This window comes from Eumetopias jubatus, unplaced genomic scaffold (genome assembly GCF_037043125.1).
Source record: "Eumetopias jubatus isolate StellerSeaLion01/CBP00866 unplaced genomic scaffold, mEumJub1_p1.0 scaffold_6, whole genome shotgun sequence".
Taxonomy (NCBI): Eukaryota; Metazoa; Chordata; class Mammalia; order Carnivora; family Otariidae; genus Eumetopias; species Eumetopias jubatus.
In genome coordinates, this window is record NW_028274812.1 from 141,225,372 (window position 1) to 141,244,011 (window position 18,640).

General features: G+C 35.5%; 1 protein-coding gene across 1 annotated transcript in view; it reads left to right on the plus strand.

The window, feature by feature from the left end:
• The window catches only part of CDKAL1 (CDKAL1 threonylcarbamoyladenosine tRNA methylthiotransferase), a 637,377-nt gene that overhangs the window by 284,488 nt on the left and 334,249 nt on the right, over positions 1–18,640 (plus strand). The window contains exon 9 of the mRNA XM_028107487.2: positions 12,659–12,762. Within this exon, the coding sequence (XP_027963288.1) occupies positions 12,659–12,762 (104 nt within the window). The remainder of the gene's footprint in view (positions 1–12,658; positions 12,763–18,640) is intronic.

An 18,640-nucleotide genomic window follows, 5' to 3' on the forward strand; every position in this document is an offset into this window, starting at 1 on the left:
AGAGAAAATCATTTGACCATGTATGTGTGGGTTTATTTCTGGGTCTCCGTTTTATCCCACTGGCCTATAAGTCTGTGTTGTGCTAATACCAAACTGTTTTTGATAACTATAACTTTGCAATAAGTTTTGAAATCAGTAGTGTGAACCCTATAGTTTTATTCTTTCGCAAGATTGTTTTGGCTATTTGGTGTCCCTTGAGATTCCATTTGAATTTCAAGATGTTCCCTCCTTCCCCGCCCCGGGCAAAAAGCATCATTGGGGATTTTGATAGGGATTGCATTGAATCCGTATACCACTTTGGGCAGTATTGACATTTTAACAATATTCATCCAATCTATGATCATGCAATGTGTTTCCGTTATGTCTTTTTCAGTTTCTTTCAGCAGTGTTTTGTAGTTTTTATTGTGTGAGTAACTTTCACTTTGATTAAGTTAGTTCCTAAATATTTTATTCTTTCTGATGTGGTTGTAAATGAAGTTGTTTTTGTAATTTCCTTTTCAGATTTTTCATTGTTTATGTATAGAAATGCAGCTGATTTTTATATATTGACTCTTGTTCATGATACTTTGCTGGATTCATTTATTCTGGTGTTGGGGGGGTATATTTAGGATTTCCTACATAGAAGATCATATCATCTGTAGACAGATAATTTTACTTCTTCCTTTCCAATTTGGATGCCTTTTGTTTCTTTAACTTGCCTAATTGCTCAGGCTAGAACTTCCAGAACTATGTTGAATAGGTAAAAATGAGCATCCTTGCCTTGTTCCTGATTGTAAAGGAAAAGCTTTCAGTTTTTATTTTGAGTGTGATCCTCACTGTTTTTCACATACGACTTTTATTGTGCTGAGGAAGTTTTCTTCTATTCCTAGTTTATTGTTTTCATCAGGAAAGATGTTGAATTTTGTCAAGTGCTTTTTCTGCATCAATTGAGATGATCATGTGTTGTTTTTTCTCCTTAATTCTGTTGATATGGCATATTACATGGATTGATTTTTTTTAAAAAAGATTTTATTAGAGCATGCAAGTGAGAGCACATGTGCAAGAGAAAATGAGTGGGGGGAGGGGCAGAAGGAGAGGGAGAAAGAGGCTCCCCACTGAGCAGGAAGCCTGACTCTCTGGCTGGGTCCCAACATCCTAGGACCTGAGCTGAAGGCAGACACTTAACCACCTGAGCCACCGAGGCACCCCTACATGGATGGATTTTTGTATGCTGAACTATCCTTGCATTCCAAGAATAAATCCTACACGATTATAATGTATAATCCTTTTAACATGCTAATGAGTTGTGTTTGCTAGTATTTTGTTGAGGATTTTTGCATTCATGTTCATAAGGGATATTGGTCTGTAATTTTTCTTGTGGTGTCATGGCCTGGCTTTAGTATCAAGGTAATGCTGCCCTTGTAGAATAAGTTAGGAAGTGTTCCCTTCTCTTCAGGTTTTGGAAAAGTTTGAGAAGGATTGGTATTGCTTCTTAAGTGTTAGGTAGAATTCACCAATGAAGCCGTCAGGTTCCAGGCTTTTCTTTGTTAGGAGACTTTTGATTACTGATTTAAGCTTTTTAGTGGTTATAGACCTATTTAGATTCCCTATTGCTTCATGACTTGCTTTTAGTAGGTTTTGTGTGTTCAGGAATATATCCAGTTTAACTAGGTTATCCGATTTGTTGGTATACAGTTGTTCATGGTACGTCTCTTATAATCCTGTATATTTCTTTAGAATTGTTAGTAATGTCCCACTTTCATTTCTGATTATAGTAATTTGAGTGTTTTTTTCTTAGTCCATGTAGCTAAAGGTTTGTCAATTTTGTGGATCTTCCTAGAACCAGCTTTTTTGTTGATTTTCTCAGGTGTTTTTCTGTTCTCTGTTTCATTCATCTCTTCTCAAATCTTTATTATTTCCTTCTGCTAGCTTTGGTTTTAGTTTATTCTTCTTTTTCTCTTTTCCTAAGTTATAAAGTTGGGTGTTGATATGAGATCTTTCTTTGAAAAAGAAAAAAGTGTTTATAGCTATAAATTTTCTCCTTAGTACGGCTTTGTCTGCATCCCATAAGTTTTGGTGTGTGGTATTTTTGTTTTCCTTCATCAGTAAGTATGTTCTCCTTTGATCCATTGGTTGTTTAAAAGTATATAGTTTAATTTCCACAACTTTGTGTATTTTTGTGTTCTGATTTCCGACTTCGTTCGTTGGGTTCAGAGAAGATACTTTTATATCTGTGGAGACTTAATTTGTGTCCTGACCTATGGTCTGTCCTGGAATATGTGCCATGTGTGTTCTGTTGCTGTAGAATGTTCTGTTAGATCTAGATGGTTCATTGTATTGCTTAGGTTCTCTGTGCCTACTTTCCTTCTGTCTGGTTGTTCTGTTCCTTATTGAGAGTGGACATTAAAGTAACTACTATTGCAGAACTATTTCTTTTTTGAATTCTATCAGTTTTTGCTTCATATTTTGATGGTGTGTCATTACTGTGTAAATGTTTATACTTGTTATATCTTCTTGCAGTATTGAATCTTGTATCAACTTATAATGCACTTCTTTGTTTTCATTACATTTTTTTATTTAATGCCTGTTGTGTGTCATATTAGCATAGCAACCCTTGCTTTCTTTTGGTAATTAAGTGCTGGGAATATCTTGTTCCATCCTTTTATTTTCAACCTCTTTGTGTCTTTGGATCTAAAGTGAGTCTTATGGACAACATATAGTTGGATCTTGTGTTTTTATCCATTCTGCCAACCTCTGTCTTTTGATTGGAGAGTTTAATTCATTTGCATTTAATTACTAATAAGGAGGGACTGACTTCTCTCTTTGTGCTGTGTTCTGTATGCCTTATAAAGCTTTAGCCCCTAATTTACTGCATTATTGTTTTCCTTTGCATTTATATTTTATTTTTTATTTTTTTAAGATTTTATTTATTTGACAGAGAGAGAGAGACAGTGAGAGAGGGAACACAAGCAGGAGGAGTGGGAGAGGGAGAGGCAGGCTTCCCGCCAAGCAAGGAGCCCGATGCAGGGCTTGATCCCAGGAACCTGGAACCATGACCTGAGCTGAAGACAGACGCTTAATGACTGAGCCACCCAGACGCCCCTGTTTTCCTGTGCATTTAGTTGATTTTTTATAGTGAAAGTTTTAAGTAACTTTCTCATTTCCTTGTGTTTATATTTTGTAGCTGTTTTCATTATGGTTACCATGGGGATTATATTTAACATTCTAAAGTTACAACACTAATTTGAATGTATACCAGCTTAATGTCAACAACAATAAAATCTGTGCTCCTTTTCAGCTCATCCCCATGTCTTTTGGTTGTTGATGCCGAATCTCTCTAGTGAATTCCTCATTTTGCTTCTTGTAGTTCTCAGCTCCAGAATTTCTTTTTTTTTTATGCTTTCTGTTCTTTTATTTCCATTTTTTCATTCATTGTTCTCTTGATTTTTGCACACTTTTTGTTCTTTGAACATCTCTAAGAGAGTTGTTTTAGAAGACAAAACCAGAGAGGGAGACAAACCATAAGAGACTCTTAATCTCTCAGGAGACAAACTGAGGGTTGCTGGAGGGGAGGGGGGTCGGAGGGATGGGGTGGCTGGGTGATGGATATCGGGGAGGGTATGTGCTATGGTGAGCGCTGTGAATTGTGCAAGACTGATGAATCACAGACCTGTACCCCTGAAACAAATGATACATTATATGTTAATTAAAAAAAAAACTGGAAAAAGCCAGTTGTCTTATTTTTTTCTCTTTCCTTTTTTCTTTTTTATTATTATGTTAATCACCATATGTTACATCATTAGTTTTTGATGTAGTGTTCAATGATTCATTGTTTGTATATAACACCCAGTGCTCCATGCAGAACATGCCCTCTTTAATACCCATCACCAGGCTAACCCATCCCCCCACCCACCTCCACTCCAGAACCCTCAGTTTGTTTCTCAGAGTCCATAGTCTGTCATGGTTCATCTCTCCCTCAGATTTCCCCCTCTTCATTCTTCCCCTCCTGCTATTTTTAACATATAACGTATTATTTGTTTCAGAGGTACAGGTCTGTGATTCAACGATCTTACACAATTCACAGTGCTCACCATAGCACATACCTCCCCAATGTCTATCACCCAGCCACCCCATCCCTCTCACCCCCCGACCACTCCAGCAACCCTCGGTTTGTTTCCTGAGATTAAGAATTCCTCATGTCAGTGAGGTCATATGATACATGTCTTTCTCTGATTGACTTATTTCACTCAGCATTGTTGAAAAAGATAAGAAAAGCCAGTTGTTTTAAAGTCTTTGTCTAGTATATCTGCCATAGGACTTTCTTGGGGACAGTTTTTGTTGACATATCTTTTTCCTTTGAATGAGCCATACTTTCCTGTTTCTTTGTATGTCTTGTGATTTTTTTTTTTCCAACACCTGACATTTATCTGATAATGTGGTAACTCGGGAAATCAGATTCTCGCCCTGCGCAGGTTTTGCTGGGTTTTGTTATTGTTTATTTTTTAATTGTTGTACACTTTGTTTGTGGTGAGGGTCAGCCTGAGGAATGAACTTAAGATCTTCTCAGGTCTTTTCTGATCCTTTTTCTGGGCATGTGTGGTCACTTTCTAATTTTGCTCATATGTGCAGTTGTTTTTTGAGTGTCCTAATCTTTAATATCTGGGCTCCCCAAAGGAAAACAAGTGAAAAATGAAGGGAGAGGAGGGATGCTGGCCCTTTAAATCTTCTGACAGTCACTTCAGCTAGAGAGGTAGAGACTTTTAACAATGTGGGGAGGTGCTACAGTGGCTGTCACCTCTTTATCTTGAGCCTCTGTGCTAAGAAGTGGCAATCAGAGCATCATTCCTGATAATTTGGGGGCAGGGTCCTTTTTACGCACCCTAGCACCCACATGCTGTGCGTAAGCTGCTCTCAGAACATATCTATAGCTGCCTTTTAAAACCAAGATGAGGGCTCAAAATAGGCTATATTTAACAGCCAAGTCTGGCACAACCCACCCTGTGTGGTGAACCTTTTGTTTCCTGAGGTTTTTTTGTTTGTTTGTTTTGTTTTGTTTGTTTTGGTTTGCTTCATTTTACTTCAGTTATGGAAGAATGTGGCTGACCGACAGCATGATTTTTGTAAGGTTTAGCGCTGTAAAGGGCTTACTATTTTGTAAGGTTGTTGAAGCTTTGAGGAGTATTGTACTTTGTCAATTGATTAAAAGTAAATAAGGATTGAATTATGTGAATGAAACTGAATATGCTATTTGAAGTGTTAATGTCTGAGTCCACAATAGTTTTTTTGCATATTTAAATTTAGTTTTGACCCTAAAACACAGAGAGAAAGGAAATTCTGAGTCACATAGGCTTTTTCTCCTCCCCCATAAAAAAAAGATATCAGTATGGGTGAATTTTTAAAAGTATAACTCTGATTTTTAAATTATTTCAGAACTTGTGATATTTAAAGATGCTCTTTAAAAGAAAAAAACTGAATATGTTGAAACTTTTAGTTTTCATTTGCTTTCTGTGGCTTAGGTATTAAATTTGACATTTTGTTATGCATTTGAGCCCTTTGAAATATTTTAATTTGTGAAAATTGTTATTTCATCTCTTTGGTTTCCGTAACTTAAAAATATTCTGCCACAGATGCTTTTTAAGACTTTAGAGTTGTACTGCTAAATCGAATGCTGAATCTGTCTTTGCTTTTGAGGTGTTTAGTTCCTTCTTGGCCTGTGGCCATATGACACCCTTACACAGAGCAGTAGGTGTGGTGTGCTCGCTTTATTATTCTGTCAGGACAGTTGAGGGCTCTTCAGGATTTTCCATCTTCCTTGGAGTTTCACAGGCATCTCTTTTTGGTTTTGGCTTTCAACAGTCAGCCTTCAAAGATCTTTTGTTTTCTGACGGTTGAAGAAATAGCCTTGTTGTTCTTAACTCCCAAACAATTATTTAATTGTTTACAGATAACTGAAAGTATCTAGTAAAGGTTTCTATGATGAATCCCTTTATTTTATTGGAAGCTTGTCATGTCGAAATTGAGAAAATTGTTTTTAACCTAAATATCATCAAAAACTCATTCTTTTCTGATTTTGTTGTACATATCTTATGTATTATAACAAATCTTTCTCTTTTTTAAGTGTAAGGCATAGCAGATTTAATGCTTGAGATAGTGCTGTTGTAACATGTTTGAAGAAATACGCTTTATAGAAATTTTCACTATCAAAATAACATATTTTGATTACCGCAGATAAGGATGAACCTATCTTATACAATAAAGAGTTTAGAACTTCAAAAACATATCACATCAGCCACCCTAATTAACCCCAGGGGAGCAGTTTAGTGAAGAATATTTTGAATTCTTAATGTAATATTTATACTTACTGGCTTATTTTGATTATTATAAATGTTTCCAAATATCACCTTGTTTTATTAAAATGTTCTAGTGGATTTTCATGAGTGAGTTTTCCATGGGGTTACATTTCCACCTTTATTAAGTGAGCCAGTAGGAAAATATGATTTGGTTTCCACAATTGGTTTAAGCCAACCCATCAGCAGCACATCTGTTCCATAAAGTTAGGTACATCTGGAACATGATAATGCATAATTATTTCTTTACAGAATTGTTTAGAACAGTCACATTAAACAACCAGTGGCCAACAGTTACCAATCACTTACTAGGTACGGATGCTATTCTAAATACTTCACATGTGTTTATTCGTTCATGTTATAAATGTTTCACATACATGTTTACTTCTTCTGTTTTCTTTCCCCTTCTTCAGGCTGATGTCCCTCAAGACAGTTACTTTTAAGAAATAACCCAAGTCAGAAATAGTAGTAGCTTTTATTAAGATTGTCCACTTAATTTATGGAATTCTCCATTGGTAATAGAAATAAGAGAAAGGGGTCAAGAGACGTGAAGTAGTTTCAGGAGGCAAAGAGAGCAGATTCTCTGCAAGAGTGCTGATTTACCCAGAGTGAGCCCATCATAAGGGGATATCACAGGTAAAGGAATGGTAGGGCTTGCTGCATTGAACATTACCGTGGTGCCACTTGAGAAGGGCAGCGAGAACCTGAGCAGTAGAATTTAAAAAGACACGGCATATCAAATGACATAACACATTTTGCCCCAATGCCAGCAAGAAGATGAAAAACAATTTGTAAAGAAGGATGGAATAACTGGTTTGGGCTGGTGGATGGAAAAGAAGTCTTAGATTTCCAAAGAATGAAAGAGAGAAACACATGTTTTAGACAACTAACTTCATATACAGGATGATAAGTACTGGCCATATCTTTGAATCCATATGCTACATTACTTGTATCTCTTGTCAGATGATTGACTAGTTTATTATTTGCATCTGTGTGTAGCTAGGATGTTTGACACACATTTATTCTGGGGAGTCAGATTGGTATGAAACAGCGTGAAGTTTGAAATTTGTCAGGCCTAGATTTGAATCATAGCTACGTGTCTTGAGCAAGCTACTTACTAGACTTCTCCCCCCTCCTGCCCATTTTTTTTTTTTAAGATTTTATTTATTTATTTGAGAGAGAGAGAGAATGAGAGATAGAGAGCATGAGAGGGAAGAGGTTCAGAGGGAGAAGCAGACTCCCTGCTCAGCAGGCAGCCCGATGTGGGACTCGATCCAGGGACTCCAGGATCATGACCTGAGCCCAAGGCAGTCGCTTAACCAACTGAGCCACCCAGGCGCCCCCTCCTGCCCATTTTTACTGAGATATTATTGACATATCACATTGTATAAGTTCAGAGTATATACAGCATAATGATTTGATATATGTCTATATTGTGAAATGCTTACCACAGTAAGTTTAGTTAACAGATTTCCCTGCTAACCACATGGTTAACATTTTTTTCTTGTGATAAGAACTTTTAAGATCTAGCTCTCAGAAATTTTCCAATATAAGGTAGAGTACTGATAATTATAATTACCATGCTGTACATTACATCCCCAGACTTAATTTTGCTTGTAACTAGAAGTTTCTACCTTTAGATCACCTTCACCCATTTCCCACCCCCACTCCCCACTTCTGGCAAACACCATTCTCTTCTCTGTTTCTATGAGTTTGTTTGTAGATTCCACCTATAAGTGAGGTCATACACACTTTGTATTTCTCTGTCTGACTTATTTCACGTAGCATAATAAAACCCTCAGTATTCATCCATGTTGTTTGAAATGGCAGAATTTCCTCCTTTTTTATGGATGAATAATGTTCCATTGTGTATGTGTATATACGTATACACATACCATGTGTTTTATTCATCTGTTTATCTGTTGGACAAACTTCAGTTGTTTCTATGTCTCGGCTATTGTAAATAATGGAATGACAATGAGGATGCAGACATCTGAGATCGTGATTCCCTTTCTTTTGGATATATACTCAGAAGTGGAATTGTTGGATCATATGCTTGTTGTATTTTTAACTTTTGGGGAACCTCCATACTGTTCTTTATAGTGATTGCACCAATTTACATCCCCTCCAACAGTGGCCAGATGTTCCCTTTCTTTTCTGTACATCCTTACCAACACTTATTATCTTTTGTCTTTTTGATGATTGCCTTCCTAACAGGTGTGAAGTGATACCTCATTATGGTTCTGAGTTGCATTTCCTTGATGGCTGGTGATGTTGAGCCCCTTTTCATGTACCTGTTGGACATTTGTATGTCTTCTTTGGAAATGTCTATTCAGATTCTTTGGCCATTTTAAATTGGATTATTTGTTTGCTTGTTTTCGCTATTGAGTTCCTTCTATATTTTGGATATAAAGCCCTTATTGGATATTAGGATTTCTTATTATGGAATAATAATCAAATGTTTGAATCACTTATTATATTACGAATTAGATGTGTGGTTTGAAAATATTTTCTCCCAATCCGTAGTTTGCCTTTTCATTTTGCTGATCACTTCTTTTGCTGTGAAGAAGCTTTTTAGTTTGATGTAGTCCCACTTGTTTATTTTTGATTTTGTTGCTGAGCTTTAAGGTGTCACATCTGAAAAATCATTGCTAAGACCCATGTCAAGGAAGTTTCTTCATGTTTTCTTCTAAAACTTTTATGGGTTTTGGTCTTAAATATAAATCTTTAATCCATTTCAAATTAATTCTTGTGAGTGGTATAAGACAGTGGTCTAGTTTCATTGTTTTGCAAGAGAACATCCAGTTTTCCTGGCAACATTTATTGAATAGACTAACCTTTTCTCCATTGAATATCCTTGGCTCCTTTGTCAAATATTAGTTGAGTGTATATGCATGGGCTTATTTCTGGGCTCTTAATTCTCTTCCATTTGTCTATTTGTCTGTTTTTATGTCAGTACCATAATGTCTTGATCACTGTAGCTTTGTAATATTGTGTGAAATTAGGAAATGTGATGCTTCCTAGCTGTGTTCTTCTTTCTCAGGACTGTTTTAGCTACTATTAAGAGTCTTTTGTAGTTCCAGACAAATTGTAAGATTATTTTCTCTATTTCTGTAAAAAATGCCATGGAAAATCTTGGTAGGGATTGTAGTGAGTCTATAGACATCTTTGAGCAGTATGGACATTTTAACAGTATTAAATCTTCCAATCCATGAGCATGGACTGTTTCTCCCAATTATTTGTATCTTCTTCAGTTTCTTTCATCATTGTCTTATTATTTTCAGTGTATAGGTTTTTTACCTACTTGGTTAAATTTGTTCCTATGTATTTTATTGTTTTTGGTGTTACTGTAAATTGGATTATTTTATTTCTTTTTCAGATACATTGTTAGTGTATAGAAATGCTGCTGTTTTTTTGTATGTTGATTTGGTATCCTCTAACTTTACTACCTTCATTGATTAGATCTAACAGGTTTTTGGTGGAGTTTTTAGGATTTTTTAATGGTTAAGACCATGTTATCAACAGGGGCACCTGAGTGGCTTAATCTGTTAAGCATCTGCCTTGGGCTCAGGTCATGACTCAGAGTCCTGGGATTGAGCCCTGAGTCGGACTCCCTGCTCATCAGGGAGCCTGCTTCTCCCTCTCCCCCACTGCTTGTGCTCACTCTCTCTCTCTGTCTCTCTCTCTCTCTCTCTCTGTCTCTGTCTCTCTCTCAAATAAATAAAATCTTAAAAAAAAATCATGTCATCTGCAAACATAATTTTACTTCTCTGATTAAGATGCCTTTTATTTATTTTTCTTGTCTAATTACCCTGGCTAGGACTTACATGACTGTGTTGAATAGGAATGGGAAGAGTGGATGCCTTTGTTTTTGACCTTGGAGGAAAAGCTTTGACCCTTTCACCACTGAGTATGATGTAAACTGTGGGTTTGTCATGTATGGTTTTATCATCTTGTAGTACAGTATTCTATACCCAGTTTGTTGAACGTTCTTATTATGACTGGATGTTGAATTTTGTCAGACAGTTTTTCTGTATCTGTTGAGATGAATGTATGATTTTTATCCTCAGTTCTATTAATGTGTTGTATCACATTTCTTCATTTGTGTGTGTTGAACCATCCTTGTTTCTGAGGGATGAATTCCACTTGATCGTGGGGTGTGATTCTTTTAGTATGCTGTTGAATTTGGTTTGCTAGTATTCTGTTGAGATTTTTTTCATCTGTATTCGTGAAGGATATTCACTTGTAGTTTTCTTGTCTTAAAATGTCCTTATCCGGCTTTGATATCAGGATAGTAATAACCTCAAAAAATGAGTTCGAGAGTGTTCCCTCCTCTTCTGCTTTTTGGAAGAGTTTGAAAGGATTAGTATTCGTTCTTTTTTAAATGTTTGACAAAATTTATCAGTGAAACTATCTAGTCCTGTGCTTTTCTTTGGTGGGATATGATTCAATCTCTTTACTCATTATTAATCTATTCAGATTTTCTGTTTCTTCATGACTTAATCTTTGTAGTTTGTATGTTTCTAGGAATTGGTGCATTTCTTCTAGATTGTCCATTTCTTCTAGATTTCTTCAGATTGTCTGCTATGAACAACCATATAGCATATATATATATGTATATTATGTCTCATTGTATTTCTGTGGTATCAGGTGATTATCAGACATTTTTGAAGTAGATTCTTCATCTATAAGATGGGGTTCGTAACACTGAACTCTACAATGATGAATGAGATAATGTGTATAAAACATCCAAAAAAGTGTGTGATGCTCAGTCAAGACTAAACAAAAGTGAGTTACTCTCCCAGGGAGAGCCAGCAACAGTTTTTCTTTTCCCTTCTTATGGAACAGATGGAAATTGAAAAGAGAAGACCGATAACAACTCGGAGACTAGAATTTGTGCTCATAAGAGAGAGGCCACAATCTGTGTTTTATCTAAAAAAAAAAAAAAAAGTAAATGGTTAAGGAAGAAAAGAATGGTGGTTTTTTAAGATTATGTGGTTGGATAAACAGTAAAAATCATTTCTAAATATATGTGCTACTTAAGAGTGCCTTGCAAAAATTATCAGAAATGAAGCATTGCAGGCCACATGGGTGCCTCAGTCTGTTAAGCGTCTGCCTTCAGGCTCTGGTCATTATCTCAGGGTCCTGGGATCGAGTTCCATATTGGGCTCCCTGCTCAGCGGGATGTCTGCTTCTCCCTCTGCCTCTCCTCTTGCTCATGCTCTCTCTCTCTCTCTCTCTCTCTCGCTCTCTCTCGCGCGCGTGCACTCTCATCCTCTCTTTCTCTCAAATGAATAAATAAAATCTTGTAAAAAAAAAGAAATTAAGCATTGCATATTTGGGTGCTGAGTACAGTGATTCATATGTATCTCATAGTGAAATATTAACAAAATTACACATTGGTTAGGTTCAATTATTAAAAGTTCATTTTTTTCTCATTTTGAAATTTTAAAGCATTTGTATTATGATGGTGTTTTTCTGTTCATTTTAGCAGTTGAATCAATGAAGAGTTATTTTCTTGTTTTGTTCAGTGTTGTTGAACCTTTTTGGTGTAGGACTGTTCTATTATGTTGTAACTATTTCTTTTATAATAACAAAATTTATTTAAACTATATTTAAAAATTACGAGAGTAGAGCCAGTGTTTTAGTTTTTCAAAGATAACTCTTTATCATGTCTACAGACTATTGGGAAATCTATTTTTTTATTTTTCAAAACTAATGTCATTCTCCTTATTTACTTTCTCTAATATAATCCTAGGGAGTATTCATTGGACTTGTTTTAATATATATTTTCTGACTTCAGGAGTGAAAAATGATATCTGAAAATTTCTAAGGGTGTGTTTTTTTATGAGAATGCTATGTTGCCTATTTATTCTGATATCATTAGTTAAAAGTTAAATGAATATGCTTTATTATTTCTAAATAATACAATATACATAAGCAGTACTAAATTTCTACTTTTACAATGGCCAAGCAATGTCACAGGTTTAAAAAAAAATGTGGATCTTAAGTTTCTTTTGATCACTTAATCATTGTAAGCATTTATAAACTTTGTTCCTCATCAGTATGTTCGTTTGGAAGATAATCCTGTGTGATTTGTGCATTTTTGGATAGTTGAAACTTAAAAAAATTGCAAATTGTTAATTTCTGTGCCTTGTGGAAATTAAATAAGTATGAAGTATGATAGGTATTGGTTTTTTAGTATTTTTCATATAAAGTGGCACATGTTACTAAAATAACATCTTGGTGTATGTTTTAGGTCTTTTTCCATGTTAAGTGTGTACTGTCTTTTTTAAAAATTTGAGCCTCATTTATTGCTATCATTTGAACAGGTGTCTCAATGCTTGTACCTACTGCAAAACCAAACACGCCAGAGGAAATTTGGCCAGTTACCCAATTGATGAACTAGTAGAAAGAGCCAGACAGTCTTTTCAAGGTAAGAGTTTCTAGAATTATGTGCGATTTTAGCCTTCTTAATAAATTATAATAGTCTTCTAAATAACCCTTCCCTTTAAATACATGCTTCTTTAGCTTTCTGAAGAGTTTATAAATATTTTAGTAGATATGGCAGAAATGTTCCCAGATCACTCAACCAGGTTCTAGTATTCACATTACTCTTCTTTTACCACTCTTCCATTTTCTTATGATGTGTTTTGAACTTTATCACCCACTTTCACTTCACAGAAAAGACAAAAATAAAAAAAAAATGAAATCCATGACCATCTGATGTGTGTTAAGACTTTTGTGGACTGAGAGAAATACTTTTCAAGATTTCCGACTCTTTCTTTGGTACTTTTTGGACATTTGGAATGTAGAGTGAATAAGTGTTTCCAGGAGTCTTGAAAAAGGTAGATTTTACTATCAGTCAATAAAGATAACCCTCTTTATCTGCAGAACTTTGGACCAGCAAAGAGTGGTACGGGTAGAGAGTCCTAATGAGAATAATTCCTTGTGTGGGTGGCCAGCTACTTCCGAATCATCACTTGCTAGAAAATGTGATTGTTTAGGTATCTCTCAGCATATAATAAGACTTATCTTTAACATGAGTCACAGTTGTGTTGACACATAACTGCTTAAACCATAAACTTCCTCTTTTGTCTTTGTTTATAGTATGTGTGTATAACATTGGTGTGTCTTTACATCCAATATGATATAATCTATTGTCTCATAATCTTGTAGGTTAATAGTTATTGGCAATGTACTTTTCCTTTTAGCAGGTAAGTTGGAGTGCTACTTTCAGTACTTCACACCCTAGAAGTGAAAGCATGAGTTCCGAACGCATTTCTTTATTTAATCTATAAATAATCTATAAATAAAAAAAATAATCTATAAATAAAGCTTTTATCAACATGAATTTGGAATGCTCTTTATAATAGAGAGAAAAGTACCCTTGATTGATTTATTAACACCTCCCAACAATTTTTTTCTATTTTTACATTCTTAGTTCAGTCCCTTCCTTCATTCACATTCAACTTATATTGAACAAGAAATAAAAGGCAACTCATTGACTCCTGCCAGTGTTCTGTTTTAGAGCCAGGTAATTATCTAATCTGAAAAACAGTCTGAGTGATTGTCTTTTGTACACATGACTATGTTAAGGCGTGTTCAGAAAGGGCATAAATTTGCACAGAAACCTAATCTATTTGAAAAATGATGCCTTTGCTGGCATTCTAAATTGGTGTTTATTTTTCCATATATTTGTCAGAAAATGGGGATATTAAAACTCTATGATCTATCCACCAAACACTCAAATTGGTAGGAGTATGAATTAGTTCTTTCAAAGTACTTTTCCAACATTATGCATTTCTATCCACAGCTAAATATAACTCTTAAATAAATTTTCTCACTTTACTCTGAAAATTTATTTTAAAGATCTAAAACTGATAAATCACCATCTAGGACATGAACGTATTCTCTTCGCTCCCTTATAATCTATCTTCACCTATAACCTATCCTAACATTTTGATGTGATTGCTTCATGACTTAGTATGGACACATTGATCGATTGATTGATTTTTATTTAAATTCAATTAATTAATATATAGTGTATTATTAATTCCAGAGGTAGAGGTCAGTGATTGATCAGTCTTATATAACACCCAGTGCTCATTACATCACATGCCCTCCTTAATTGGACACATGTATGTATTACATTTGACTTGAGGTAAAAACCAGAAAGGAATAATCATAGTTTTTATAAACTAATCATAGAATTTTTCTGAAGATATCCAACTTAGTTCTCTGATTTATCTTACTTATCTTCGGAAATGCCCTCTGAGCAATGGAAGTACAGGGTGTGACTTCGGTCAGACTTTATTGTCATTTAGCATCATCATAGCCTCGTGGTTTGGGCCAGTTAAGGTGAATGTTACAAAGAATATATCAGAGGTTAGCAGTGATGTAGTGTTTATTCACAGAGGAAGCATTCAAAGAGATTTATTTAGTATTGCTTCCATCATCATGAGTGTGTGTTTAGGTATGCGTGTGTAGGTGTATTGCCTTTTTATTCCCAGCCATGGAATGCTGGCCATGTAACATCTTTCTGGTGTCTTGTTATCTGTATTTTAGAGCTGAAACTGAGTGCTACTTTTTGGACTGGTGAGCTCATTTGATTGATGTATGATAGTGTTACTAAAATATTGAGGTCATAACTTCCTAGGCAAGCCAGAGTGGTTAGGAAAACTTTTAAGTTGTCAGGTATTAGATGCTCTTTGCCACAGGATAGTTTGAATTTGAAACAGTGTTCTGCTGCTGACCAGCCACTGTGGTCCGAAGAAGGTATGTGGCCCCCTCCAGCCCATGGTTTTCTCATTACTGTGACAGTTAGTATTGTTTGTTGTTAGGATTCGAGATAACTTACAGGAAGTAATTGGCTGTGTTCTTCTTATGAAGAAGACATGTTACTTAAACTGAAGGAATTTAAAGTGAATCCAAGAAGTCTAATTTTGAGTGAGAATATTGAAACATCTGTAACAGACATTAATGACTGGAGTCAAATGACAGATTTTCTTTTGCTGCTAAAACATGTTTTAGGAAAAATGCCTCTATAGATAGAGGCTATTTGGTGTGACTGTTACCTTTCATTCTCTTAATTTGAGAAAAGGAAATTCATGCTGAGAATGGCCTTATACTCTTTTTCCCACTATAGGAAGTACCTGTTGATAGCTCACATTTTAAAGGCCTTAGTTAGTTCATTATCTTTTTTTCTGCAAAAGACTTTGGGATATTACTGATCTTACAGATTTCCTATATGTGAGCTTTAAAATTGTGAGGAATAATTATTGAGGTAAGTATAATAGAAGAAATTCTCTCTCACCTCTGTGACTTTTGCATATTTGTTCTTTAATAATTCAGGTGTTAGGAATATTCTTTGAGCTAGAACCCCTTAAATTCTGCATGACACCATTATTATTAAATGGCCCTATAATTAATAATAAACAATATGGTTCTTTGAAAGGATACTTTAAGATGAAAACCCTAACTATGCTGCCAATAAGTTTTAGTAGTATGAAAGCCACTCTGTCAGTGGAAGTTAAATTTCCCATCCTGAAAAGTACATTTCCTTTCTTTTTCTTAAAGTTTTTGATGACTGTGTGTCAGAAATACCAAATGACTTTTAAAAACTCTGAACTAGTTGTAGAATAGGGATAGAACCCAGATTGCCTGTCCTATGATACAATAAGAGCACAATTTCTTTCTGAATAGCATATTTATGAAACATTTTATATTCATAAAAATTTATTTCTTAGTAGTCTAATGAATGAAGAGACTAAGGGCTGACCCAAAGACAAGGGAGCATTCAGAAGAGATTCTGAAATAATCATGAAATCATTCTGAATGTACAGTGGATTCCCAAAGCACCAAAAATACACTGACTATACATTCAGCTGCCAAAAAAAGTGAGAAAGAGAGCTCATTAAATTTTGAATGGATAGCATTAAAGTCAAAATTATTTATATTTTTAAATAAAAACTTTAGTTTGCTTTTTCCAAAAAAATACACACACACACACACACACACACACACACGTATGTATTTAGTTTATATTTGGTTGGTGTCCTAGCTTTTTTTTTTTCCTCCTTTTTTCTCTTTTTCTCTCAACCCAGTCCCCTTGACATTTTCACCTTCTCAACGTGTTTATCATTTTTGTGGCCAGTTCTGAATATGAGTATAAGATTTATCAAGTAACTTGAGCTTCTCCTCTCATTGTTCTAACAGCCTGTGGGGAAAACTTTCCCCTCACCTCCTCACCTCTGCTGAGATTTAGGTTTTAAAACTTCCTGGGCATCGTGATGTTTGGGGACTGGGATTTGACATGGTTGCATTTTACATATCTAGAAAAACATGTCAAGCTATGACCAGGACTTTGTTGGGGCCAGAATGAATTTACAAGCTAGTGTTTTCTAGGATATTTGTATTGATTTTTCTCTAGCAGCTAATCAATCAGTTTCAGCTGTATAAGTGATGGAGCAAACCTTTTTAAGTGTGCTGGGTGAGTGGTGTGGAAACAACACCTTTCACTGCTGTCTCTGGAATCAAAATGTAGAGATGATGGATGAGCTATTTTTTATAGCGGTTGTGTGCTTTTCTAGATCTCATTTGTGTGTTGCTACCTTTTCTCTCCCTCATAAACCTGAAAATCCCTCTCAGGATAAGTGGCATAAACCGGTTATGGAAAGGTAAATAAATTAAGATGAAGTATTCAAAGCAGGGAGAAAATTTCTTCGTGTTCAGTGATTTTAGTATTAATGTTGAAATTTAAAAAAATGAATCCTGTTTTGAGACTTGCAAAGATACTGTCCATCGTGTGTTAGATTAATTATGAGATGCAACTGGAAAACATTACCTCCTGACCTTTTAGGGAGGAAAGGACATGAGCAGTATTTGATTTTCGGTTGTATGAACTTAGATTGTTGAGTTTTACAGTTTCTATCAAGCCACATTTGACTCATCACCATTAGCAGTGATTGCTATATATTGATTCTGGTCTGAGATCAGAAAAGAGACCAATAATTGCATCCTGTTAATTTATATGGCAGTTATTTAAATATCTTGTTTATTCCTTTATCTTTTCATTTGTGCTGTGTTGACATAGAGAAATTTTTTTCTTCTATAGGATTAATAATGTTAATTTACGTGTTTATTATACACTGTCAATTTCCAAGGAGGATTTTAGGCAGCTTACATTAAAGGATTGTGCATGTAATGGACCCTGAAAATAAAGGTTGTATAAAATGTTGTATTGTGTTTGCAAAGAGGGAAGATAATTTTACAAACTGGTCAATCCTGGCTCTACAGAAGAATAAGGAAATACAGTGATATATATACTTTGATAGGAGTGTGTAAAAGGAAGCATATAGGTTATAATGAGGCAGGTACGTGTTTCGAGGCTGTAGACTCTAAGAAGAATTATTTTCTTTTCATAAGAGACACTGAATAATATAATAAAGTGCTTTTAGCTGGTTGTATGTAGAAATTCAAGATATAGTCTCTACATGGCCTTTTCTTCTGTTGATTCTTTAAAAAAATCCCAAAATATAATGTTATTTTTATTTTTTAAAGATTTTGTTTATTTGACAGAGAGACAGACAGCGAGAGAGGGAACACAAGCAGGGGAAGTGGGAGAGGGAGAAGCAGGCTTCCCGCTGAGCAGGGAGCCTGATGCGGGGCTCGATCCCAGGAGCCTGATGCGGGGCTCGATCCCAGGACCCTGGGATCATGACCTGAGTCGAAGGCAGACGCTTAACCACGGAGCCACCCAGGCACCCCACAAAATATAATATTAAATTGTAACTTTTCCAAAAAATTTTAATAGAGCTAAATAAATGTGATGTGCATAATACATGTAACTTGATAAGGCAGACATGATGCTTAAATAGGTGTCAGATACTCAATTTAAATAAGTTAAGATTAATCACTTTGATTTCAGAGAACGCTAGTTAAGTCTGTCCTTGGCAAAGTGGAGTATAATTTACCTGGCCTTTGCCTATTCAGGTCTCTGAGTTTCTAAGACAGTGGTGTTCAAGTCTTTTTTTTTTTAAGCAATAAAGAAAATCCTTTCTTCAATTGAAATTTGAAAAGTAAAAGCTGAGCCACCACGGTTTTAGTAGAGGTGAGGCCCTGTTCAATGAGCCCCTTCCCTCAGAGGCCTGGCCTCAGAACCTTTAGAACCCAGCCTGAATTGGCCGGCTTACATTGGTAGTTCTCTGGCGCACAGGTTTTCCCTGCTCTGCGCAAGGAGAGCATGCCCACGAAATACTTTGTAAGCCAAAGCGGGATGAAGCAAAGAAGCAATTACCATTAATTTATATGGA